At 38.3% G+C, this 24,193-nt stretch overlaps 1 protein-coding gene across 1 annotated transcript in view; it reads left to right on the top strand.

The window, feature by feature from the left end:
- Positions 1–3,494: 3,494 nt before the first annotated feature.
- LOC113226864 (hypoxia-inducible factor 1-alpha-like) overlaps positions 3,495–24,193 on the top strand; it is a 43,213-nt gene continuing 22,514 nt past the window's right edge. The window contains exons 1-2 of the mRNA XM_026459655.1: positions 3,495–3,663; positions 17,246–17,430. Coding sequence (XP_026315440.1) covers positions 3,613–3,663; positions 17,246–17,430 — 236 coding nt within the window. The 5' untranslated portion in view covers positions 3,495–3,612. The remainder of the gene's footprint in view (positions 3,664–17,245; positions 17,431–24,193) is intronic.

Raw genomic sequence — 24,193 nt, 5'->3', positions numbered from 1 at the left:
TGGGCCCACCGCAGAGCTCTGTATTAATGTTATAAAATAAACAGATTCTGTAAGTAATGAACGGTCTAGCTCTCCTTTTATTTATAGTGTTTGCTCATTGAAAACGAAAATGCATTTGTATTTGTACGATGTGACTTTATTGTTTATTCCTAATCTTTTTTAGTAGCAGCGGCCACCTTACCTATTTCTGCCGCCAAGCAATAATATAAGGATTACTGCGTTCCAGTTTTGACGGGTAAGGGTGCTGGCAAAATTACTGACGCATGGGACTTCAACTTATGTCTCATGGTGACGGTGCAGTGGCAATGCCCCTCAGGTTTTTGTGTTTTAAAGCTCTGAGTGGCACTGCAATTGTTATGGACGTGCGTGTCGCTTACCACCAGGCGCATGAATAGTTTGTACAGTCACTTGGTATCATAAAAAAAAAAATTCAAAATGTTACCACAACTTAACTTCGTGCGGAAGCCGCGTATGGTGATCGAGATTTTAGCGCGTAATTTACAGCCACCTGTTCACCGGTCGATATTTATGTTGCCCTGAGGCCATGGCACCAATAAGTCACCAGTTCACCACATCTACACGTACAAAAAAGAAACATGTTATTCAGCTGATTATACAAAAATAAGAAGACAAATTATTATACAAAAGAGCTCGTCAGGTACTTTTTATCTTGTCAAATGTCACCGAAACACAATTAGTTATTTAAGCATCTGTTTCATTTTCCATAAATAAATGACATAACTGTAAACTGTTACATAAGTTCATATAAAGTGAAAGAAATCAAAACAAATTACACGTTCTATTAGTCCTGGAATTATTAGCGCATTTTGTATGTGGCTCACGGTGCGTATTACCATAATTTTCTTTGACCATATCATAGCATCGGACTCTGCAATTAGCCTAGCCTAACTGACATATTTGCTTAAATTATCTCGTACTAGCACGAACCCATCACCAGCCTATAGGCGGGCACGCCTGCGGCAATTAGGAATCTAAACTTACGTTACCTACATGAAATAAATTTTATTTAGATTGAATTCCTGTGCGATAAAGTTATCTACACACATTATACTTTTATAAATGTGCTATACACTATATTTTACTAATGTTTATGTAATGTTTTTACTAATGTGCTATATATATTGTATACACTTCGTTCGCTTGCACTACAGACGTGTTTTGGATCAATCTTATAAGTCTTTCTTAATACACAACGTAGTAAGGTAAACTTATCTATTTCCTTAAGATTCAATTACTTTGTTTTAGTTTGAAATATTTCCGTAATCTAGACATTAAATTAACTTTTAAGTTTAAATAAAACAAAACGAATTCTGGGAACAAACATGTGTAAATAATGTTCATTGTCTATTTAATTTGGTAAAAATATTATCTGTCATGAGCCCATATTGCTAAAATCCAATAAAATCTAGGAATTGTTAGAGCGAAGGAAATGGACTGAATTACTGGAACAGTTGCTTTAGTATTTCAATCCCTGCAATTTCGCATGTCCATCTCGAGCCGAGATGGAGTTCCGCTTTCTTCCTTGAAGCCTGACCGGCGCAGGCGCAAGTTTTCGCCCCCCATGGTCGGCGCACGTGGGCGGCGAGGCGCGCGCGCACATTATGTCTTAACGCGGGGGGCACGCGACAGGTGGGAGGGGCACTGTGACACGCTCCGTGACGTCAGTTTCAGGGCTGCCCCTGACCTTCATCAAACTATAATATCTGCACGTCACAACACAGTTATTTGTAACAAAATCTTTATTTTGTACTAATATTTTAGATAATACAACTCTTTACTTATTTATTTTGTATTCAAGCTTTAAAAAAAATTAAATATATATTATCTCAAAGAAAATTATAATTCAAATCAGAAAATTTCAAATCTTACGAGACAACCCTACTGCAAAACGCCTCTCAAGAGAAGATTCTTGGTTTGCCGGAGAAGTATGATTTAATTAAAGTTATTAAAGCCGACCAGGGTTAATTGAAATTTGTTTGTAATAGAAAGCAAAGAAAATTAAAATACAATTTTGCTGACCCCGTCTGACCTAAGCCTTAATCTGAGCTCCACACAGGGCAGGCGCACTTATTATGAATAAATACTCTGCCACGTTGAAGCATAGTTATGCTATGTTATGCTAGTTATGCCGATATACAACTCTCTTCTTAAGAAGGTAGTTACCTTCTTAAGAAGAGAGTTGTATATCGGTGGAGTAAATTTTTGTGCCTTATACTAAAATTCAATATGATTTACGTTTGTCTTGATGCAAAGTAGCTAGTAGCCAAAATTAAGTATTATTTTTATTACAATTGAATGAAACTATGAATCGTAATTCGTAACAAATAATGGGTATGCGCATACGGAATGCTAATTGCGGAACGGCATCAAATCCGTCGCCGCAGAGTTAAAGCAAACGCTTTTATTTTTAAACAGCCGTATACTTAGGGGAAATTACGTCGACATTTTCATCAGTGTGCCGACCGCAGGGTATATTATTTTAATCGCGGACGCGGCACCTTGCCTGTGTATCTACCGTTTCCTAGAAAGGTGTATCAGCTAAATACGCTGCTATTAGTGTGCCCAAGCAAGTGAATTTTATCTCCATTGTCAAAGCTTCGAGACACATGCTGGTGAAACATTTAATGGGAGACCTAAGAGCAATAGACACGCGCACCCGCTCCACATAACTACAGCAAACTTAGTACAACGCAGTGACTTGAACACAGTGAATTAATTGATAACTTGAACCCAAAAACCATGAAAAACCAAAATTGACTTATGACATCAATATTCGTTAAAAGACATTAAAGAAATTAGTTCTTTATAATTCTGAAGCGAGGAAAAATTTGCCCGTATTATAATTATAAGTATAATCTAAAATTATATAATATTCAACTACCAGAGAATAGCGACTTAGCTATGCATACATACGTAGCTCCATAGATCGCAAGAAGGTTGTTTACATAAGGACCCGTTTTGTGTTACAAATAAACTTTTTATGATGCAAGTGACGGGACTAACAAGTCGTGCGCCTGGTGTTAAGCGACACGCCTGTATATAATAGTTGCAGTGTCACTCAGAGCTTTAATACATAAAGAGCTGCGCGGCACTGCCATTGCGCCCGACTTCGTGAGCCTAAGTTGACTAGTCTCATGCCCGTAATTTCACCAGCAATATTACCCTTCAAAATTGAAACGCAGTAATGCTCACATTACTGCTTAGCGGCAAAAATAGGTTACGGTTGGACGAACTCTACCACAAGGAGCCCTACTGCTATAAAAATTAGATGAAATGCAAAGCGTTTCTTTTACAATGATGTATGAAAATATCTTAATGACATTGTTTTAACTAACCATTTTCCAAGATTAAAATCCTCTTTAAAGCATGAGTTTTTGAGTAGATGAAGAAATTTCAATTTTAATGGTCTAAACCGTTAAAGGACGTCTGTGCCCGGATTGTTTCTAAATTTGCGTTTTTTTTATACAGGAGGATCTTTTAATCCACGGGGATAGCGTGTACGATGTTATCGACAAACAGGACCAGCAGGCCGTGCGTTCGGAGCTGTCGCGTGCGCCTGCCGACGGCGAGGACCGCGTCTTCCTCTGCCGCATGAACGTCGCTCGAAACGCGCGCCGCCAGATGCGCTTCGGGGACCAAAAGGTAAGTCTCTATTGTGAAAAAATGGGCCATATATTAACCTTTAGAACTATGAATCTTAAAGTTACCGATGTGATGGATATTTGCATCATCGTATTTCGGTTGTGACTTTAAAAAGGGAAATTAATACCACAGTGTCGTTACAGTGCCATTTATCACACACTGGGCACGACGACAATTTAAAACTGTAACATTAAAATTACGATCGAAATCGTGAATTTTTCTACCATGCCAGATGGCGTTACTATGCGTGGACAGCAAAACAAGGGGTTTCCCGCGTTTGTCGATTTTTATATTATACGACTTACATGATATTTGTTTCCTCCTTTGTACTCCTGGATTTTACCGCTGGACTTAGAACAGACAAAATGAAGTATTATAATAGAAACTCCGCTCAAAACCTCTGTTCTTTATGTTAAGAGGGTTACTTTGTTATCATATGATAAATATTTGCAGATATTCGTCGTAAGCATAATAAAAATTAATATTGTTGTAATATATCTTACGGTTAAAAAATCGACTTCAAAAAAAGGAGGAGGTTCTTAATTCGACTGTTTTTTGTATGTATGTTACGCAATAACTCCGGCAAAAATTTGTGAACCGATTTTGATATTTTTTTTGTTTTTTTGTTTGAAAGAGGGTACCTCAGTAATGGTCCCATTTAAATTTGGAGAAAATATTCCACCTCTAAGAATGGCAAACTAGGGAATGAACGAGTTTTGGGGTCGGTTTTTTAAGTACTTTGGCCTGAGATTATTATAATATATTATTTATAATAAGTAGCTGTTACACACGGGATTATCCACGAACATATTAATATTCTGGTATTAAAGAACGTCGTAAATTATTTTTTCAAAATATAAAGGACTATCCAATGTTTTAGATTAGGATAGTTTAAAAATAGACAAAACGATGAGTGCGGCTAAATAGTGTTAAAATTTAACATACTATGTAAATGGAATTATCCGCAGATGCCGCACCCCGTATGTGCCGTAAGTAATTAACATAAATTACTAAAAAAAATTAAAACCAGTAACGAATAATTTAACCTATTGAGCAATAGGTTAAATTACTATTTATAAGCAACAAATTTTTACATGACCTAACTTTACATTAAATTAAATATAACAATGATAGCTGCTAATATACAACTGATGTTAAAATTTAGCATGCAAATGGCATTACTTACAGATGCTATACGTTGTTTAGCAAAATTATGTGCCATAAGTAAGTTATTAATATGAATTACTAAAAAAGTGTAAACCAGTAACGAGAGGTCAATAGGTTATATTACATTTCTAGACATTTTAATTTAGCCAGGCATACATACTCCAATAGATGCGAAATAATTGGAGAGGTAGAATCTTTTCACTAGTTGATTAATATGCTGTCGCATCCGATGAACTCACCCGCTGAATAAAACATCTCTTTCTCATCATCTCGGATCTCATCTCGGATTTAAATCTTTAGTTTAAATCTCAAACTTCTTATTAAAATTGTAACGTCAGTCAAACACGTGACCGACGACGCAAGAGTTCAAACTTGAAATATTATAAACAAAATTGATGAGAGCATAATTAACAAGTTTACTTTCAAAACGTTAAGTGAATATAAAATGTATGTATAAAAAGGTCGAGCGGACTGACTGACAAATTGATAGGCTTCGATATAGTCGAGTTATTACACATAATTGAATGCTCACGCGCTTGAAAGTGTGTGTGGTGTGAAGTTGGACCTGTTCTCCGTTGTAATTATTTCCTTGTGGGCAATAAAATCATAATCAGCAGTAATCAGTCTTATCTGATGTCTGAGATCGATGGAAGTGTTTATTACAGCTGTTTGTTAGTTCACAGTGGAGGCGTCGGCAGAACACCTCGTGAGAACATCGCGTAAACAATTAACAAGTTGAGAGTATTATTGAAGGTACATAAAACCAATACCTAAATGAAGTTTGTCGACGTAAACAACATTTGGAAATTTGCCGGTGTATTTAGGGTGTTAAATGTCAAATAGTAAGCTATAAATTTCGTTACCTTATCGCTCTTATTTTATAGTAGCAACAATTGTAATATTGTGATTTACATACGTACTTAGAATCTAGACAATTTCACAGTGCACTAAAACTAAAACGGACTTTCTGGGGCAATATTATGAGTAGGTGCGTAAATTAGGTACATAAATTAAGATTATTCTAATCGAGTAGACACCCACACCAGCAATAAGTGGCAGAGCGGGGCGAATGGCGCAGTCACAGAAACTTGGGAGTAACGAATGTTCGCAATCGCGGCAGTCATTGTATCCAATTAATATTGAACTGTGCACGTGCGTCCCGTCCTGACTTGAGCCTTAAACTACGGCTATGCGACTAAATGTCACACGTTCGCTAATTTATTACACGTCTCTCTAACCAGAACGGTCTTCTTGTTGCTTTCCTACAAAGTATTGATATTGGGTACATGTTTTACGAAATCACGACACTAAAGAATAGGCCACATAATATGTTAGCACATTTAAGTACTGCACCCATACGTAACATTCGTTTTACGACCTCATCGGTTAGATGAAGATTTCAGATCAGATAAAGATTTAGATAGAACCGTATATAGATCAAAGTTTTGAATTTAACAAATGATAAACAACTATTAATTGCAAAAGACAGACCATTGGTTAAATATAATGTACTTATTTATTTATCTGCTCACACGCGCGATAATGTTTATTCAGTGAGGCGGTCAGCCTAAGGGCGCCTCTCATCGAAGATACATTTTATAAGACAGAAATTATTGTGAAAATACTATTGAAGCCACGCCTGCGAACTGAGCGCCCCTCGCTGCGAAACAGTTCTGTGTGGTCGTATGGAAATGAAGCAATAATCGCAACTCTGACATACTTTTATAATCGTAAAACATTAGTTTTACCAAACTTCCTTACGACTCAGACGTCAAGCAACTTTAATATCGATATATATTCTAATTATTATTATTATTATCTATCTACCTAGTTATTTATTATTGTAATAATACCGTTAGAACACCTGTAGCTATAAACTCCTTTTATGATTCCGAATATAACGCTGATTGTTATAAGGCCTTTATTTTGACATCAAACGACATTTACATCACATGAGCAAAGGGATTACTTCTAATTAAAATTAATTTTAATTACCATTAAAATAAAATTCCTTCATTTCAAGCTTCAATTAGCACACTCTAGTACCTTTTAGCTGGGTTTACTCTGAATGCAACTCAGTGTAGGTAAGCAGTATCAAGAGTCAGCAGTATCAGCTGATGAAGTTAAGAAGGGCCACTAATGAGGCTTATCGAGCCGCGCGCCGCGATGACATGTGCGATGGCTGCGTATGCGCTGCCGCTACACACCCCTTGTTAGTGGACATTACTATACCCTTGATTTTCAGAAACTACACTGCCTCTATATGTAAAGAAATCTTTTGGTAAATCTAATTGGATGGACAATTTGAATCCGTAATTAAAAAAAAAATCAAAATATTACAACATTTGAAATCAATATCATGATAGGAAAATATGTTTACCCTAGGAAACGTGGCTGAAATAATTTCGGAATATTTACTCTTAGGCTCCCATTTAGTGTGCACACTGCACGACTACAGTACTGAAATATAGAAGGGTATTGGAAATGAACATCACTTCTTACGCCTATTGCGTGCAGAGGGACCAGGTTCAGTTGTGTTATCATCATTACCGTCATCATCCTCGTCTTCGGAGGTATTTTTTAACAAATTTCGTAACTGAGTTTGTCTAACTTTGTTAGTGTAAGTTTCTGACACATAAACTCCGTGCATGATGAAGCACACAAGCACAAATGCACCACCAATCATCGTCGCAAAGATCACCCACAACATCGCACCAGTAACTGATAGATCATGCTCTATGACGTACGCCTTGTCTAATACCAACTTAGTAGGTAGTTTTAGTGGTATATCCATTTTGAAATACAGATCACTCATCAGTGTATCGTCAAGATCTTTTGATAATCGCTTATATACGTGGTGATCTAACCATCGAGCTAGCCATTTTTTGTTCAGTTGCACTAGACGTCTCCTTACTATTTCATGAGATTTCCCGCTTCCCATCCACTCATCCTTACCGCTGTTCCATTCTAGCAATAGAGTCAGGCATGTTGTATTGTGAGGTACTATTATATTTTCAGCAAACTTCACGAAACGTGGGAGTTCATAACTCACAAAATGAAGAGCTGCAACCAGTTGACGACATTTTGACTTAGAGAGCTGTTTAGCAATATATTCGAATTCTTCAGTTTTCTTTCAATGGTACAGTTTATACTTAACATAAGTTCCATGAATAGTACAATATATATTGAAATATTATACTTATAATCAAATAAATTGGAAATAATTCCAGATTTGTACATGGATCCAGATATTAAGACTGACTTTTATTAAACTCAGACCCTTATAAAAATATAATATTGTATCAATGCGACTTTCTGCGTATGGAAATATGTTTTTGCGTGGTAAGATGGTGGTAAGCTATTTTTTTCTTATTTCTCTTATTAATTTCAAGACTTGAATAAAAATAAGTTTTAGAGTGGTTACACACGGCGACGTTTAGCAGCAATGCAAACGCACGTTCGTGAAACGCGCGGTTGCATCGCTACACTTGCGATTTATAGGTGATTGCATCGATGCAAACGCGCAACTGCATCGATATATTCGCGTGATTGCATTGCGTTTGCATCGCTGCTTAAAATCGAGCCTGTGTGTAAAGGTAGACGATTAGCGACTGTCGAAAAGTCGCCGTGTGAAACGGCTCTTATATAACACCTTCGCTTTTCATCCTAGGATTCTGTCATAAAGTGACACAATTTAGTGTAGTCTTTGACACAGACTATGGAAACCAATCGATCCTGCATTTTTTCCATCTCCATCCATCCATCTATGATATCATTCGTGTTATTGTGTCATGTGTCAAATGTCATTACGAATAATCCGCATTCCTTAAAACTGACACTGGCCTAAGCCTAGTGGCCGCCATTAGAGAAAAAATAATAACCTTTGACTATTTCCACATTTCCACCCTCTAATTATCCAACAGACTGTAACTTTCAAGATTTTACATTTTATATTTTATTTCTAGCTTGTATAGCTAGAAATATAATACAAAAATACCAGGATTTTTACTAAAATTAGTGGCCGCCGTAAGGAAATAATAATAATAATAACACGGTTATTTTTACTAATGCTAAGTCTTTGGGCAAAACGTGGTTCAAAAGTGTTCAAATAAAATATTTTCTTTATAAATAGTTAATTTGCAGAATATGCAAAGATGATAGATAGACATCAAAATTAGTTTTAATGCAAAATAATGGGGTTCAGTGTCTTGCGGTTTGAAAGCCAAATTATGTATGATTGTGCAATAGGCATTTTAATAGAAGATCGGAACATTTTCCCGGCTTTACTTGTAACTATCAAACTAAAATGTTTTGCGCAAGTAAGCTAATGGCTATGCGATCACGAAACCGGCATACAGGTATTAACAAATTTCGCACTGGGATATCGATCTAGTACACGAATTCATACACAAATCTCACTTAAAATTGCTGTACATCAACAGTAGACAAGCTATTATGATGTATATTTATAAGTTTACAAGTTAGTCGTATAATATATATATAATAATATACATAATGTATATCATAATTGATCATAATATAATAAATATATAATGTACGTATATATATTATTCCTTTGCATTATTATATCTAATAAAAGTAACTTATGACAGTATTAAAAAAAATTAAGACATAATGCACTATTTTCAAAGGACGCAATTAATCAAGCTGTGAGCCTTTCCCCCATCAATTACTGGTCGAAATTTAACTCGCATTGTGTCCGGGTACAGTCAACAGAACCATCGATCACACAATCGCATTAAAATACAGACAGATTTTAAAAAATTGTAATAGACGATCTTATGTCGTTGGTGCTGTAGCGCTTCGAGTTGCGTAGTAAGACGGTAATGGTTGTAAAACCGTAATCCATTTCTGTATGGGACACGGTCTAATCGCAGCACATTCCAATATACAAAACATCGAACGTTGAACATCATTACACAATGACAAAAGAAGGTTGAGCAACTACTTAAAATAGTAAATAAATAATAATGAGTACGGTTTGGAGAATATTTTTTAAATTACAATAAGGATATTTTTAAGACCAGTAACCAAATATCTAGTATGAGTATTAACGTCATCGTTTTGTTTTTCACCAAATTTTCACTTTTCCTCAGGTGAAGTTGTGCACGAACGATGACCTATCTTCCAAAAATCATGCAATCATGCTCCACCTTTAAATGCATTTAAATTAAGGTTCAAGTTACAAAATTTGTCACTGACTTTCAAAAGTATAGAAACACATTAAGAAGATGGGCATGTTAAAATACACTACACTCTTGAAAGCCATACGGAGAACTAAAACTGCGCATATTATTTCATTTTCCACGTAACTTTGAACAATTATAATAACAAGTTACCTCCTGGTTCTTTTGTAGGCCACTGATAAGTTATTTTGTCTAAAATAATAGAAAACAGAGCTATATCATTTATAAGATTGCATAGTCATTAGCACACCGACATTCCAGCTCTTAAATTTAGAACAAGAAGTCATTTTTGGATTTTATTTGCATCGGACACAGTTGATGTTGCGAACGTTACGGAATGTTCTAACCTTAGTCCACATTATAATAATGGCTTAGATCATTTCTTAGCGCAAAACATTCCGCGCAATCGGCCCGCCATTAAGATGTGCACAATACATATTTATAAGATACCAGGTCCCCGGTACCTCGCTTCAGAGTAACAATTTATGTAAAATTCTCAGCATAAGTTTGCTGATATTTATGTCAACTTTTATATGTCGTTCATTGTCTTTTTTATACCATGTTACATCTTTTTCACTTACCTACGTAAAGGCTGTGCGATCTTGTACTTATGTTTGATTGCGAACGAGTAATATTGCTGTTTAAGGATAAAAAAGATAGTTCGAATGTAAAACCAAAACATATCAACCCATCAAAATAAAAGTGAAAATGTCAACTCAACAAATGACGATTAAAGTTTCTGAAAATACTCGCAAGCTAAAATTTTAAAAATCGATGTGTTCATTTAGTGACGGCATTGGTTTCAATACCATTATTAATTAGATATATTCCAAATTACGAAAATAGAAAAGGTAAAAATACATCGCATTATACAATCTGACCTTAAACTAAACGTTAACCACGCATTCAGCGACTCATCGATCTTGCAACGCTACAATGGGCCCATTCACTATATTGACAATGTTGTACGCATTTTTAAATCCATATCTTTTGTATATTCACACGTACTTTCGCGCTTTGTTGAAATAAACTAACATTGACTCGGAATTTCTGTTTCTCAATTCGTAACATGACAAATCTAAACATGTTATTGTTTATTTGAAAGTTACTGAGGGTTGGAATAAGGTTTCATTTAAGATCTGTCAAGTTAGTTTAGATTGAGGGTTGGTTGTGACCGTTCGTCGACAGGTTTTCAAACATGAAATACTAAGGCAGACATGTAGTTAATCGCAATTGTCGTAACAAAGTTTTTAAAATTTTTTCGGTAGCTTTTCTGACGCGTTTTTATATCACCTTGTTTTCTTCATGCTTCAAAGCCTGAAACTTTATGATTTGAAAATAAAGTTACATTATCTGGTCTTAATCAATTATTGCCATCTTTAGCGCGGCAAACAAATCCATATGACCCGCTTCAGAAAGATACTCTCAAAAATGTTGGCATACATTGTCAGCACTGACCTCAAATGACACAGAAAAAAATTAACTTCATTTTACTCTTGACTGAGGTGTCAGTAAAAAATAACGCACAGCCAGCCTTCGCCTTGACAGTTTGACATCGTGACACCCGCTATCACGGCCCTTGCAATAGGTCTTATCGAATCAACACAAATGCTCGCTGATTGATCACATCACCTTCAAATAAAATAAATATATTTCCCAACATGCTATTCCAGCTCCACAACCTTCGATACCGGCCTTCATAATTAAAGAAGACGATTCACAATTACCGTAGTTTATAGATGCCTCTAATTATATGTATTTGATGTTTTCTATACGCTCTGTGACGAAAGAAGCCTCATTCGGATGGTCATTATTGGAATTAATATACCTACGTGTCAGTTCGAGAGGTTCTGTGTAATGATTGGTACTCGATTTTTATAGTGCCCGTGAGAACACGAACAAATGATATGTCTCTCTATGTAACTTTTTGCTCAATAGGTTAATTCGTTTTATGTATCATTCAAATTTCCCTTTGTAATTGATATTGCCGCTAATATATGAAACTGTTATTAGGGTACAATACGTGTGTTGCCGAACGACGAGCGATTGTGTCATGATGTGGGCCCAACAATTTTGAGTTTGTAATTACCCTATCAAAACTTTACCTTTACCTTACGTAAACGATGAACTTTGAACTGCTTCTGAGCAAATTAAAACGGTTATGACTGAATTAATATTCGAAAATTGCTTATTGCATACTTCAATCAAGTAGAAAGTATTTTTATTGGCCATTGAGTGAGTTTCAGTTTACAAGATAAAAATACTTATACACCCCGGAAATCAAACTATTTCTAAAAACTTTACTACATGTGACAATATAAGCTAGATAAATAAACTAGAAAGCCACATGAATAGCAACAACATAAAGTAAATTCGAAGCATGAACATCTGAAATTCACACTCCATGCGACGACGTTCTAAGGGAACGTGGGTTATTTAAATTAAGCCACTCATACACTTTATGTGCGGCAAAAACGCTCAGTGCGCAGTGGATTGCAGCCGGTGGCGTCGTTAGCGACCTCGGAGATGCATTTATTTATGAAATGTAAATGTATCTGATTGTAATAACAAAACTGCGAGCCACTGCTCTCTATATTAAGATGTAATATTTGCATACTGTATGTTATTGTGAGAACGTGTGACCGTGTGTTACGAGGATTGGCAAATTAAATAGTTTCCAGCTATTTTTACGAGAATTTCTTGAGCTTTTAACATTGGCGTTTATATTGTAAGTAGATATAGCCAATGAAAGTAGCGCATAGTTTGTTATTATGTGACATATGTACGTATATATATTTAAGTGACATTAAATAGATACAAGTTAAATACAAATTGCACGTTACTGCTTTTACGTCGGCCTTTTTTCAATACGACTTATAACAGAACTGCATTAATATGTAGGTACTGTAGTCTAGGCTCTATTCTATGAGTAGAATCACTGGCTGAATGAATAGTTTTGTAATTAGAATGTTTTGTAAAATGAAGTAAGGAAAAGAATGGAGCATCTTGAGATATTGAATTGTAACCCAACGCCGAAAGTATGTGAAAGCACTTTAAATTCATAAAAGTACCTCTCGCTACGCAATCCGAGCTACGCCCCAGTTACAGTACGCATAAAAATAAAAGCCAAAAAATAATAGAAAACATAATATTAAGATTACATACTGTAGACATTCAGTAAAATGATAAGTTTTTCTAATAAGTAAACGAAACTATGTTTCAACAATAAGAGATTCAATTGTAGTATGAAATAAGCAGCAAAAACAAAATCCCTGATCGAGGCACACGACAATCTATCGGTTGGAAAGCCTGACGTCGTGATCAACCGGCGCGTGCGCGGGCCACTAAACTACACGACCGTTATAAAGGATACCTTTAGAAAAAAAACTCCTCAACACACGAGAGGTGTGTCCTGACGTAACATTTCGTGACTTATACTCGACGGAGCGTGACTCTACTGACCAGACTTTTAGACGCAAACTTCTTATTTAAAAAAAAATAAGTTTACTCTCTTACACTTTTGTTTTTAAGTCGATATGTTGTGACGAAATTGTTTATTGATAGGCATACTTCGAAGTCAGGGAGACATTTTTCGACACCAATATTTTTTTTTTAACTTAAGTAAACTGTTATCATTAAAACCACCATTTTCACTATAAGTTAAACATTGTTAAATATTGTTTGTTGCAATAGTTGAAATATCGTTAACCCTTTATCATATTTAACATCGAAACTAGCGTATCTGACCTTTTGTGACAGTTTTGACTTCTGTAGTGCCTAGCTGAGACACTTTAACATGACAGTCGACGACGAAGTCAGAGGTTAGTTTACATTGGTCAGTCAACACGGCGGGTCACGAGCAGTCACGACAATTTGAATGTTTTATCTTTTGGTTAGAAAGTGGTTCATTGTTCACCTCACTCATGACAAGGTTTCTATGGCTGATGGATTCGGGTTCGACTGTACGCAACAGATAATAAGTCACGATTGATCGCCCAGCACTGTCAGAGACTGCAGTCAGATTAGGCGGACAGTCTAATTTAAAAGTTTTTTAATTATTGTTAGCAATAGCTCAAATGCTTTTTTGCTTTTAGTTCTTATTTATTCTGTCTTATGAATCATCTCGATTGTAGTATATTATAAAATTATATAATATATTTATTTTAATTATTGTAATTGAAATGTTTATATTACTTTTAACATATTTAAGCATTTATATATTTAATAGTTATAGTCATTGCAGTGCCTTTATAGGCTTTATGTGTCGAAATCCTTTATGTTATTTTATGTGACGTCCTTGACAATCTATACGAATAATTAATAAATTAATTAAAATGTCATCAATTTTATATTAGTTTTGTCGGTGTATTTAGTGAGAACAGAGAATTAAATTCTGGCCTAACTAATCCATCTAGCATGATGGGTACTAAGTATAAGGGCCAAACTAACAATTTGATTATTTTCACTTTTTGAGGGAAATGCTTCATTCCATTATAATCTATAAGGTAATGTTAAAACAAAATCAAACATATTCAAGGAAATCGAAATACAAGGAAATTTTGAAAATATACCTACCAGATTGAAAGTTTGGAAGTCTCTCCTGTAAAATTGTGATTTTGCGCTTTAGCCCAAATACATAGGACCCATCGAATCACAGATTTCTCATTTCCCGCTTTTCTTTTGTAAATTGTTGCATAAGGTAGCACAAGTTGCAAAGCAAAAGCTCTTAAACAATTTTTTTTTCGTAACTAAGTCTTTATCGGTCCGCTACCTCTTTTGACGAAGAGACGTACACTCCAATTGTGTGCTGTATGTTTGGGCGTATATTGGTTATTCGTTTGATACAGTAATGTAACGTTTCATATCCGGTTAATCTATCGTCATTACGAGTAGGTACATTTTGTTCTCGGGGTGGGCGGAGACGTGTTGACGCAAGTGTTCAAATCTCGTTTTTAAATCTCCGCGGGAAACGTATCGAAATATGTTATATTTTAATTTATGGTTGTCTAATTATAGGTATTATTGTGGTTTTTAGTAAATATAAAAAACAAGTTTCATGTGCTGTTTTGGGAGGAAGCAAAATGGGAAACGGGACTAATCCACTTTAAGTAATGTTTCCTGGATGTAGCATTTCTGCTGCACTTTCTAAATCATCTTAGTCATTTGATAGAATAAGAAAATTGTCAAATAATGTTGTCATAATGCCTTTGGTGCTCTATTTATACGACACGATATAATCTGGCCTACAACACTCGCTACAGACATCATTTAAATATATCTTGTTAAGTAGATTAAACTTTTTATGCAACTCCATTGCGTTATTCCATAGGCATTGCTCATTGTTTTCGGTCCTATTCATAGTGAGCGTTTTTGCCGCGGCAAACCGACACATTTTGCGCTTTGGATTAGGTTAGTTATTGTTTGACCTTGTAGACCTTTGTTCTGTACATCCTTGATTTTGTGACATCGACTACATACTTCTACTACGTACCAATAATACGAAAATTAATCTGATATTTATGCTTAATACTAAACAATTCTAAATTTATTCGGTTTTACGTGTATTATTTAAAAATAACAGTATAAGAATTTAATAAACTGTTTTTGTTAGTAGCATAATAACGCTAGACTATGAATACGAGAGTGTTCAATACAATAAAATATATCGACCAAGGCCGCATGGATCCGGATCGAAGATTGCTCTGCGCCGGCGCAGTGAGCGGTTGAACTGTGAACTATTGTGTCGAACACTCTTATCTGTCTATTGTTGTTAAAACTTTAAAGAATGTCAAAGTGCCACGCCTACTTTGCCGCTTTTGAAGCTTTTAAAGACTCCAGCTCTTCAGGTCAGAGTCGACGAGAGACAGTGTCAAATAGATTAAAAAACTTTGCAGCGCAGTCAAGGTAGGTTCACTTGAACCAAGTTCATTATTGCCTTCCACTTGTATCAGATTGTCTAATTGGTTAAAGGTAGCTGTGTTGTTTAGTGCAGCATTAGTTTGAAACTATGGCAGATAAGCGTGTCAAGCCGGATTCAACTATCCAACTATTCATATTAGCCTGTACTACTTAGTAAATATGAGAATATGATATTTAGAAATTGTTGAGGTAAACTGGAAGCCCGTCGTTGTTGTCACAATTTTGTGATCACACCTTATCGCTCCGTGGTTGTCTTCAAAAACGAGGGATAATCTTTCCTGTAACTGACTACAAATTCGTTATAATTGTAATTAATATACTAAACGTAAACTAGGATGATCCCTGTGACAGTTTATTTGACGTTTGCCATAGGGATGAGGTAAAGTCGAAAGATCTTTGGTGTAATTGGTTTTTGAAGGAAAAAGGTCTCTTTTACGATTTTATTTTTCCGACGTATTCTGAGCGATGTATACATGTGTGAATTGTTTTGTGTTATATTGAAGGCTTAAAACACACAACTATATTGCAAATGCAATTTAAATAGCTGTTTTAGAAAATTAAAATAATTATTTATCATAGGAAATGAAAGCATTTTTACGGATTTAAATCCTCTGACACAACTAGTCAACCGTGACTATGGGACCTGTATCGAGCCCGAAACGTTGGTTTGTCTGAAAAAACAAATATACGTGATATAAATCTAGAAAAATAGTTTCATTTCCTATGTGTAACAATCGCGAAAACCTAAGAACTCGATAAATATTTATCATATCATTAATTTATAGGTTTCAAAAAGTAATAATATTGACATGTTAATTCATTACCTATGATTAAAATTCAGACTTTTGAATGAATACCTACACTATACATTTATACATTAAGTTATCGAAAACTCGATAAACTTCATCTCTAGCAAATGCAGTTTAATGAAATAAACTTTGCACGCTGTTGTAAAAATAACGAATTTTTGAAGAAAATGTTTTTCCGCTTATTTCTCGCAAATAAACGTTGATTTGGAGTTATGTTTACTTTAATTTAATGTATTTACTTAAACAAAGGTTGTTCATTTAAAAGCGAGGTTTATAAGCCGCGCTTTTAAATAAATTTATGACATACGTAAATAAGTGCACGTCCTCACAAGGTTATGTTGTATAGATTTTTTAAAAATGTCACAGGGATCATCCTAGATTGCTGGTGGCTGTAAATGCTACAGGATGTCTATTTACAGTGTATAAAATCCATTGATGTTCTCGGGTCTTGTAAGTTATTTAATGATAATTTTCCTTCAGGTGGTGCTAGTCCGAGGTCACTACGTGTCGTATCTGCCGCTGTGCAGCCGCAATGAGCCGGTGTTTTTGGCGGTGTGCACGCCGCTTGCCATGCCCGAGACGCGTGAGTGCGTCGTCCATGGCGCCACCAACGTCTTCACAACGGTGCACGCTATGGACATGAAGATCCTGCACATTGACGCTAAGTTAGTACTGCCACACGATAATGTGTTTTGGAGGATAGCATGGCCACCCTACTCCTCAAAACCCTAAACCATTTGGTCCCAAATCGTGCGACTCGAATGTGAAGGCCCTCACGCGCGTGCATATATCGATAAAATAAAAGAACAAGAGGATTTTTTTATAATAACGGCTGTCAATAAATAAGTCTTATACAATTACCATCATTTCATAGAGTGAAATACTTCTGCAAATGTATAAATGCTCAGTTTCTCGAGAACAACCTATCAGTTCTCTACTGAGCAAAAACTTCCTTCTATGGTAATCCCAGCATACATTCCATACACTGGTTCAAGGTTTCACGTGAACAATAAACAAGAGTTATTAATGCGTAACTGTCAAAGAGAGCTACCACAGAGCTACTGTCCATCAAAGGTAGATGTATGACAACAACTCTATTGAAGTCATTTCATATTCATGTGTCGCGTCACCGCACCGCACGCTGGCTCGAAATAATAAGACGAGTTGAAATAATGTGCAATGGTAAACAATACGGTGAGATGAATTGTATATGTAACACACAGTGTTAAACAATCGACATAGTTCAAAGTAAGACTTTTATTACTTGCGAAACTAAAAGCACGCACTAGTTTAAATACCTATAAACCAAAGTATTTTGTCAAAAATAAAACTACATTGTCTGAATGCGTTTAAATAAACATCTTTCAAGTCAACAAGTCGTACTTATACGTAACACCATTATGAATTCTAATAGTCCATTAAAAATGATTACTCAAAACTCAAAAAATCTCAATTTCTTATTATTACTTATAAAATAAAAATACTTACAATATAAAAATACGTCTGTTTTACCTGTGTAGATGTCAAGCTATTGTTTTATCACAAAGATTCTTCCTGCTTAATACATATCAATTTACATTTTCCTGGACGTGTGTATATCACGGAAAATGTGGTGTGTGGTATATAGCTAATACAATAGAAGGCGAGACATCACTTCAGTACCTACCGGGGGAGTTAGAATGTAAACAAACTCGTCACCTGCTCGGAAGCGAACGAGCTTTGCATACAATGACAGGCCGCCGGCTCCTGGGCCACTCAGAATTTGTAGGGCGGGTGTTCATACTGCCGCAAACGTTATTTGCTTTGTATGGTTAGATCGAAAGCTTCGGAAGATTTTAGGTGATGGGTGGAGTTTGATATGCAATGCAATGAAATGGTGAATACATACGTACATCATCAACTCACTTATACGGCCACTGCTGGGCACGGGTCTCCTCTCAAGCCAGGGTTTTGGCCATAGCTATAATCCGCCCTATGCCCTATGTTGGGGACTTCACACGTTTTCCGAGGGTTGTGAACCGTCTTCGACGTGCTAGTAGGTATTTAAGTTAGACAGTCAAAAGAAGATATCGTCTGCTTAAAAGTAAAACCACATAAGTGATATTTATACACCAATCTCCAAATTATGTACCAGCTGTAAGAAATTCACCATCTTTCTGCAGATAAAACTCTTATTAGGTTTATAGCTTTTTTGTTATTGAGCTTCACGTGCAGAAAGATAATGATTTTCTTACCTATCAAAGACTTTTTGTGAAAAATGTCACGTATGTGGTTTTACCTTTAAGCAGACGATATTTTAATTAAGTTCTTTATTAACACAAATTATAAAATGAAAAATTATTTATGAAAGGTTTTTCATTTTCATAGTACGGCGTTCTTTATTTCTTACGTATTCCCACGCCACGTAAGAAATAATAAAACGTTTATTACAGTTTCAGATAGAGGCCTTATTTCGTTACTACCGTTCTTCAATCTCCATAGACTATACTAAGCTCTACTATACAGTGTTGTCATTTCCATGTAACCAGAATAAAAAATGACTGTTGGTATAAGTAGATTTTTAATTCAGGGACTTAAGTTTCAAGACTCGATATTCCCGATACTGAAAATGTGAGTCTCGAGTCTCAAAAATGTCAAAAAATTGACGAAACTCGAAATTTTCAAGACACTTGATAATATAATAATTAGAAACAATTCTCAGTAGCATCACATAAACGGGTATGACGACAATCCAATTTAATATGCAGTTAACATTACTTATCTTAATAACGATAAAGGTATAAACTAAGCCTAGCTTCATTTCATACAATTTATGTCTTAAGCAAATCACGAGTTTCACACGCAACCATATGTCACTGCACTAGCAATGTTATATTGGTTATAGCTGTCGTAAACATTATTGTTCCGTCTCTAATAGACATTATGTGATTCCCAATGAGCATGCGTCACTTTAGTTTAAATTATTCTTATGTAGCTATGCCTTATGGTGCACGCACGTCTCACGATACTTAGGTTGTCTACGGTAGTAGTCACAATCCAGTTCAAGATTTTAATTAAGAGCGGTTACTGTGTCGTCTACCTCTACACAACGCGCGATTTAAGCAGCGATACAAACGCGATGCAAACACGATGCAATGGCAACAATGTAAACGCGATCTAAACGCGATGCAGTCGCACCTGCATCACAGAGAACGCGCGATTGCATCGATGCAACCGCCTGTAAATCGTTGAAGTCGCGATGCAATCGTGCGTTCCACAAACGCGTGTCTGTAACCGCTCTATAGGTTCAGATCGTCGCAACGCTGGATCAATGTCTTACACAAAGTAATAGTAGAATTATGATAGCTATTTTTTTAATTAACCTGTTATGTTCCACTGCTGGGCAAAGGTCTCCCCCAAAATCCTCCATAAAATAAAATTACAAAATAAATTTTATTTTGTATCATTTACTGACTACCGAAGTCATGAATACATCGTGTATAATTGTGAACGTAAATAGAACAAAATTTTAAGGTAGATGTTTAACTTTAGCTTGATGCTTTTGTAGATACGTCGTAATAATATGTTTTTCATACACAATAAAGTAAGTTTTTGCTCAAACTTTTTTGTTTATCACGTCGACTTATTTCTATTTTAATATCTTCCAACACGGGCAATACTTTTTTTTTGGTGTCTAATTTAGCTTCTCCGGTTGTACAACAAGTACGTGTTACCCCTTACACATCATATATTGCTTGATTTTGCATAGGTTCGGCACAAATTTTAACCGTGCGGTGACGGATTAGAATACAATTCACCGCCCCTCTCTTCCCGTGGGTGTCGTAAGAGGCGACTAAGGGATATTGAGCAACCAGCTGCTCCACTGGTGGTAGGGCTTGAAAACCTGCCTGGTTAGTGACCACCGTGCGCATGATGGAAAACCCGCCAAGTGTTCGCTAGTCGGATGCGTTCCGGGATCAGTCAGCGTACAACCAGAGCCCGAGGCAACGCTGCCGCGACATTTGTGGTCTGTGGAGGCTTCCGCCGAACCAGTGCCAGGACAACTGCATTGACCCGCCGGCCAGGGAGACCCGTAGAAACGGTTGTTCCGCTGGCCGCCCGCGGTACAGTACAGGGGCCCAAGCGTGCTTAACCAGCTCGTGAGGCTGCCTCACCATGCCGCGCATAATCTCGGTGTGGTTCGTCGTGCCGGTTGGTGACCGGGAGGTGGGGTCCCGGCGGCCATTCCCGGGGGGGTTCGGGGGCCCTTCCGTCCGGCGGATCAGCGCAACTTGTCTGTAGGCAAGTCTCTGGGGAAGCAGGCCCCGCGATTTGACCGCTTGTGTCGCGGCACTGTTTTCTCGCTTCACGCCTCTTTTTCCCTCCAACATGTTAGCGCAAAGTACAAATTTTGGTCGTACAGCGGTGCACACCCCCACCACTAAAGCGCTCTTTAAGGTGGAGTTCACGAACATTCGAGGACTCCACAGTAACATCCACGCCGTCCACCAACATCTTGAGACGGCTCGACCAGAAATGCTGTTCCTTACGGAGACGCAAATACTCTGCCCGGCTGACAGCAGCTACTTGAATTACCCTGGCTATATGCTTGAAGAGTCCTTCAAAGCGAAAGCTGGGGTCTGCTTGTTTGTCCGGGCAGATGTTTGCTGTCGCCGTCTGCGTCATTTGGAGGACCCCTCCTTCTCCATCCTTGGGGTACATGTTGACCTGGGCAGTCATTGCCGTGTCTACATGTGCCTCTACAGATCCCACCACGGCGACATGGAGACAACTCGTCTCATAGACCACCTTACTCGGGCGGCAGATGACGCGCAGGCGCAGTTTCCTACAGCGGAATTGGTGTTTTTAGGGGACTTCAATGCTCACCACGAGTCGTGGTTAAGTTCCTCTAAAACTGACCATGCTGGAAGAACTGCCCACACATTCGCTCTCACACACGATTTAACCCAACTGGTAAACCAGCCCACCCGGATTCCAGATAGGGTTGGTGACGCGCCCTCTTTGTTGGACCTTCTGCTGACGTCTCGCCCGGCTGGATATCGGGTGGAGGTCCAAGCCCCTCTGGGCACTTCGGATCACTGCTTGATATCCACTAAAGTGGCAACGTTACTGCCACCACCACCTACTGTGGCTAAACGCCGCATTTGGCATTATGCGTCGGCAGATTGGGACGGTATGCGGGACTATTTTGCATCCGTTCCCTGGCGGCAGCGCTGTTTTAGTGAGGTGGATCCAACAGCTAGCGCGACTGCCGTTGCTGATGAGATCTTAATCGGGATGGAATACTACATCCCGCATTCGGATCTCGTCAGTAAAGGGAGGCGCAACCGCTGGTTCAACCGTGAGTGTGCTGTGGCTGTTGAGAACAAACAGACTGCATACCGCGCTTGGATCAGGGGTCTAGCTTCAGACGATCCCAATACGAACTCACTTAAAACAGCCTACAATAATGCCACCAGGTCTTGCAAAAGAGCGTACATCAGAGCGGATGCTCAGCGCGTCGCACGAGTTGGCCAAGAACTCCTGACGCATCCCACTGGTAGTCGTAGTTACTGGCGTCTGGCCAGAGCCGTTGCGTCGAACTTCTGCCAGCCCTCGCTGCCACCGCTGAGATATTCTGACGGCAATCTAGCCCACAAGCCGCAAGATAAAGCCGACCTCTTGGCAAATCTGTTTGCGGCTAACTCCTGTCTCGACGACTGTAACGCACAGCCACCAACTCTACCTCACTGTGGCTACACGATGTCTGATATTCGTATCAGACAATGCGATGTGCGTACGCAGCTGCAGTCTCTCGACGTCCGGAAAGCTAGTGGTCCTGATGGTATCCCAGCGATTGTACTTAGGAACTGCGCAGCTGAGTTGACCCCCGTGCTAACGCGACTGTATCGTCTGTCGCTCTCTTCAGGTCGTGTGCCGGACTCTTGGAGAGAGGCTAATGTGCAACCAGTTCCCAAAAAAGGCGACCGATCAGACCCGCATAATTACCGTCCCATAGCCATTACTTCCATAATATGCAAGGTTTTAGAGCGGATCCTTAACAAACAACTGACCCAATACCTAGAAGATCACTCCATAATTAATGATCGGCAGTATGGGTTTCGTCCGAAACGATCAACGGGTGACCTTCTAGCGTACTTATCGCATATTTGGGGTGAGGCTATAGACAAACGTGGCGAGTCGTTGGCTGTTAGCCTCGATATAGCCAAAGCGTTCGATCGGGTCTGGCACAAAGCTCTTCTCTCCAAGCTCCCGGCGTACGGTTTGCCAGCCCAGTTATGCAGCTGGATTGCCGATTTCCTTCGTGAGCGGAGAATTCGCGTCGTTTCTGACGGCAGCATTTCGAGGTTCGTGAATGTGAACGCCGGCGTACCGCAGGGATCCGTCCTATCTCCCACGCTTTTCCTTCTGCATATCAATGATATGCTTCCACTTGGGAATATTCATTGTTATGCAGATGATAGCACTGTTCATGGGGGATATCATGGATTCCCCGCAGCTGGGCGCGCCGATACTGACAGAGAGCGATCTGATCTTGTCGTTGAGCTCAATAGGATATTGGACCTCATATCTGCATGGGGATCCAGTAATCTTGTTGAGTTCAACGCCAAGAAAACACAGGTTTGCGCGTTAACAACAAAATTGTCGCCGTTCCTTCCCATGCCTTCTCTGATGAGCACAGTACTTTCACCTCAGAGCAGTTTCACCTTGCTCGGTATGGAAATCTGCTGTGATTTGAATCCAAGGAGCTACATCGAATCTGTGATCAAAACAGCCTCACGGAAACTCGGAGTCCTGAACAAGGTGCGACGTTTTTTCACGCCGGACCAGTTATGCCTGCTGTACAAAACACAGGTCCGGTCTTGCGTTGAGTATTGTTCGCACTTGTGGGACGGCTCCGCCAAGTACTTACTCGATGCCTTGGATAAATTACAGCGTCGTGCTACTCGAATCATAGGCGACGAAGAGGTCTCATCACGCCTTGAACCTCTGCAACTGCGTAGAGATGTTGCATCGCTTAGCGCCTTTTACCGCATGTACCATGGTGAGTGCTCTGAAGAGCTGTTTAACCTCATCCCCCCTTCCCCGTTCCTGCTCAGAACCACGCGTGCTGGCCTTCGTAGTCACCGTTTCACTACCTGCCGAATTCCATCGCGTACTAAAAGGTTCGGTGGCTCCTTTCTCTGCCGCACGGTTGACAAATGGAACTCCCTTCCGGCACATGTCTTCCCTCCCTCTTATGATATGGGGTCCTTCAAACGAGGCGTGAAGAGGCATATTGTAGGCAGGCAGGGTGGAGGTGGCTAGTGCAGTGAGGATTCCATCGCTGCACTAGGTTCCTTCGCGTTTGGATACCACTTTCCACTTAACATCAGGTGGAGTGGAGTCATTTGCCTGTCATGTATAAAAAAAAAAAAAAAAAAAAAA

This window comes from Hyposmocoma kahamanoa, unplaced genomic scaffold (genome assembly GCF_003589595.1).
Source record: "Hyposmocoma kahamanoa isolate Upper Pololo Valley unplaced genomic scaffold, ASM358959v1 100021, whole genome shotgun sequence".
Lineage (NCBI taxonomy): Eukaryota > Metazoa > Arthropoda > Insecta > Lepidoptera > Cosmopterigidae > Hyposmocoma > Hyposmocoma kahamanoa.
The sequence above is the reverse complement of the archived record's forward strand: the minus strand, read 5'-3'. Positions and strand labels throughout refer to the sequence as shown.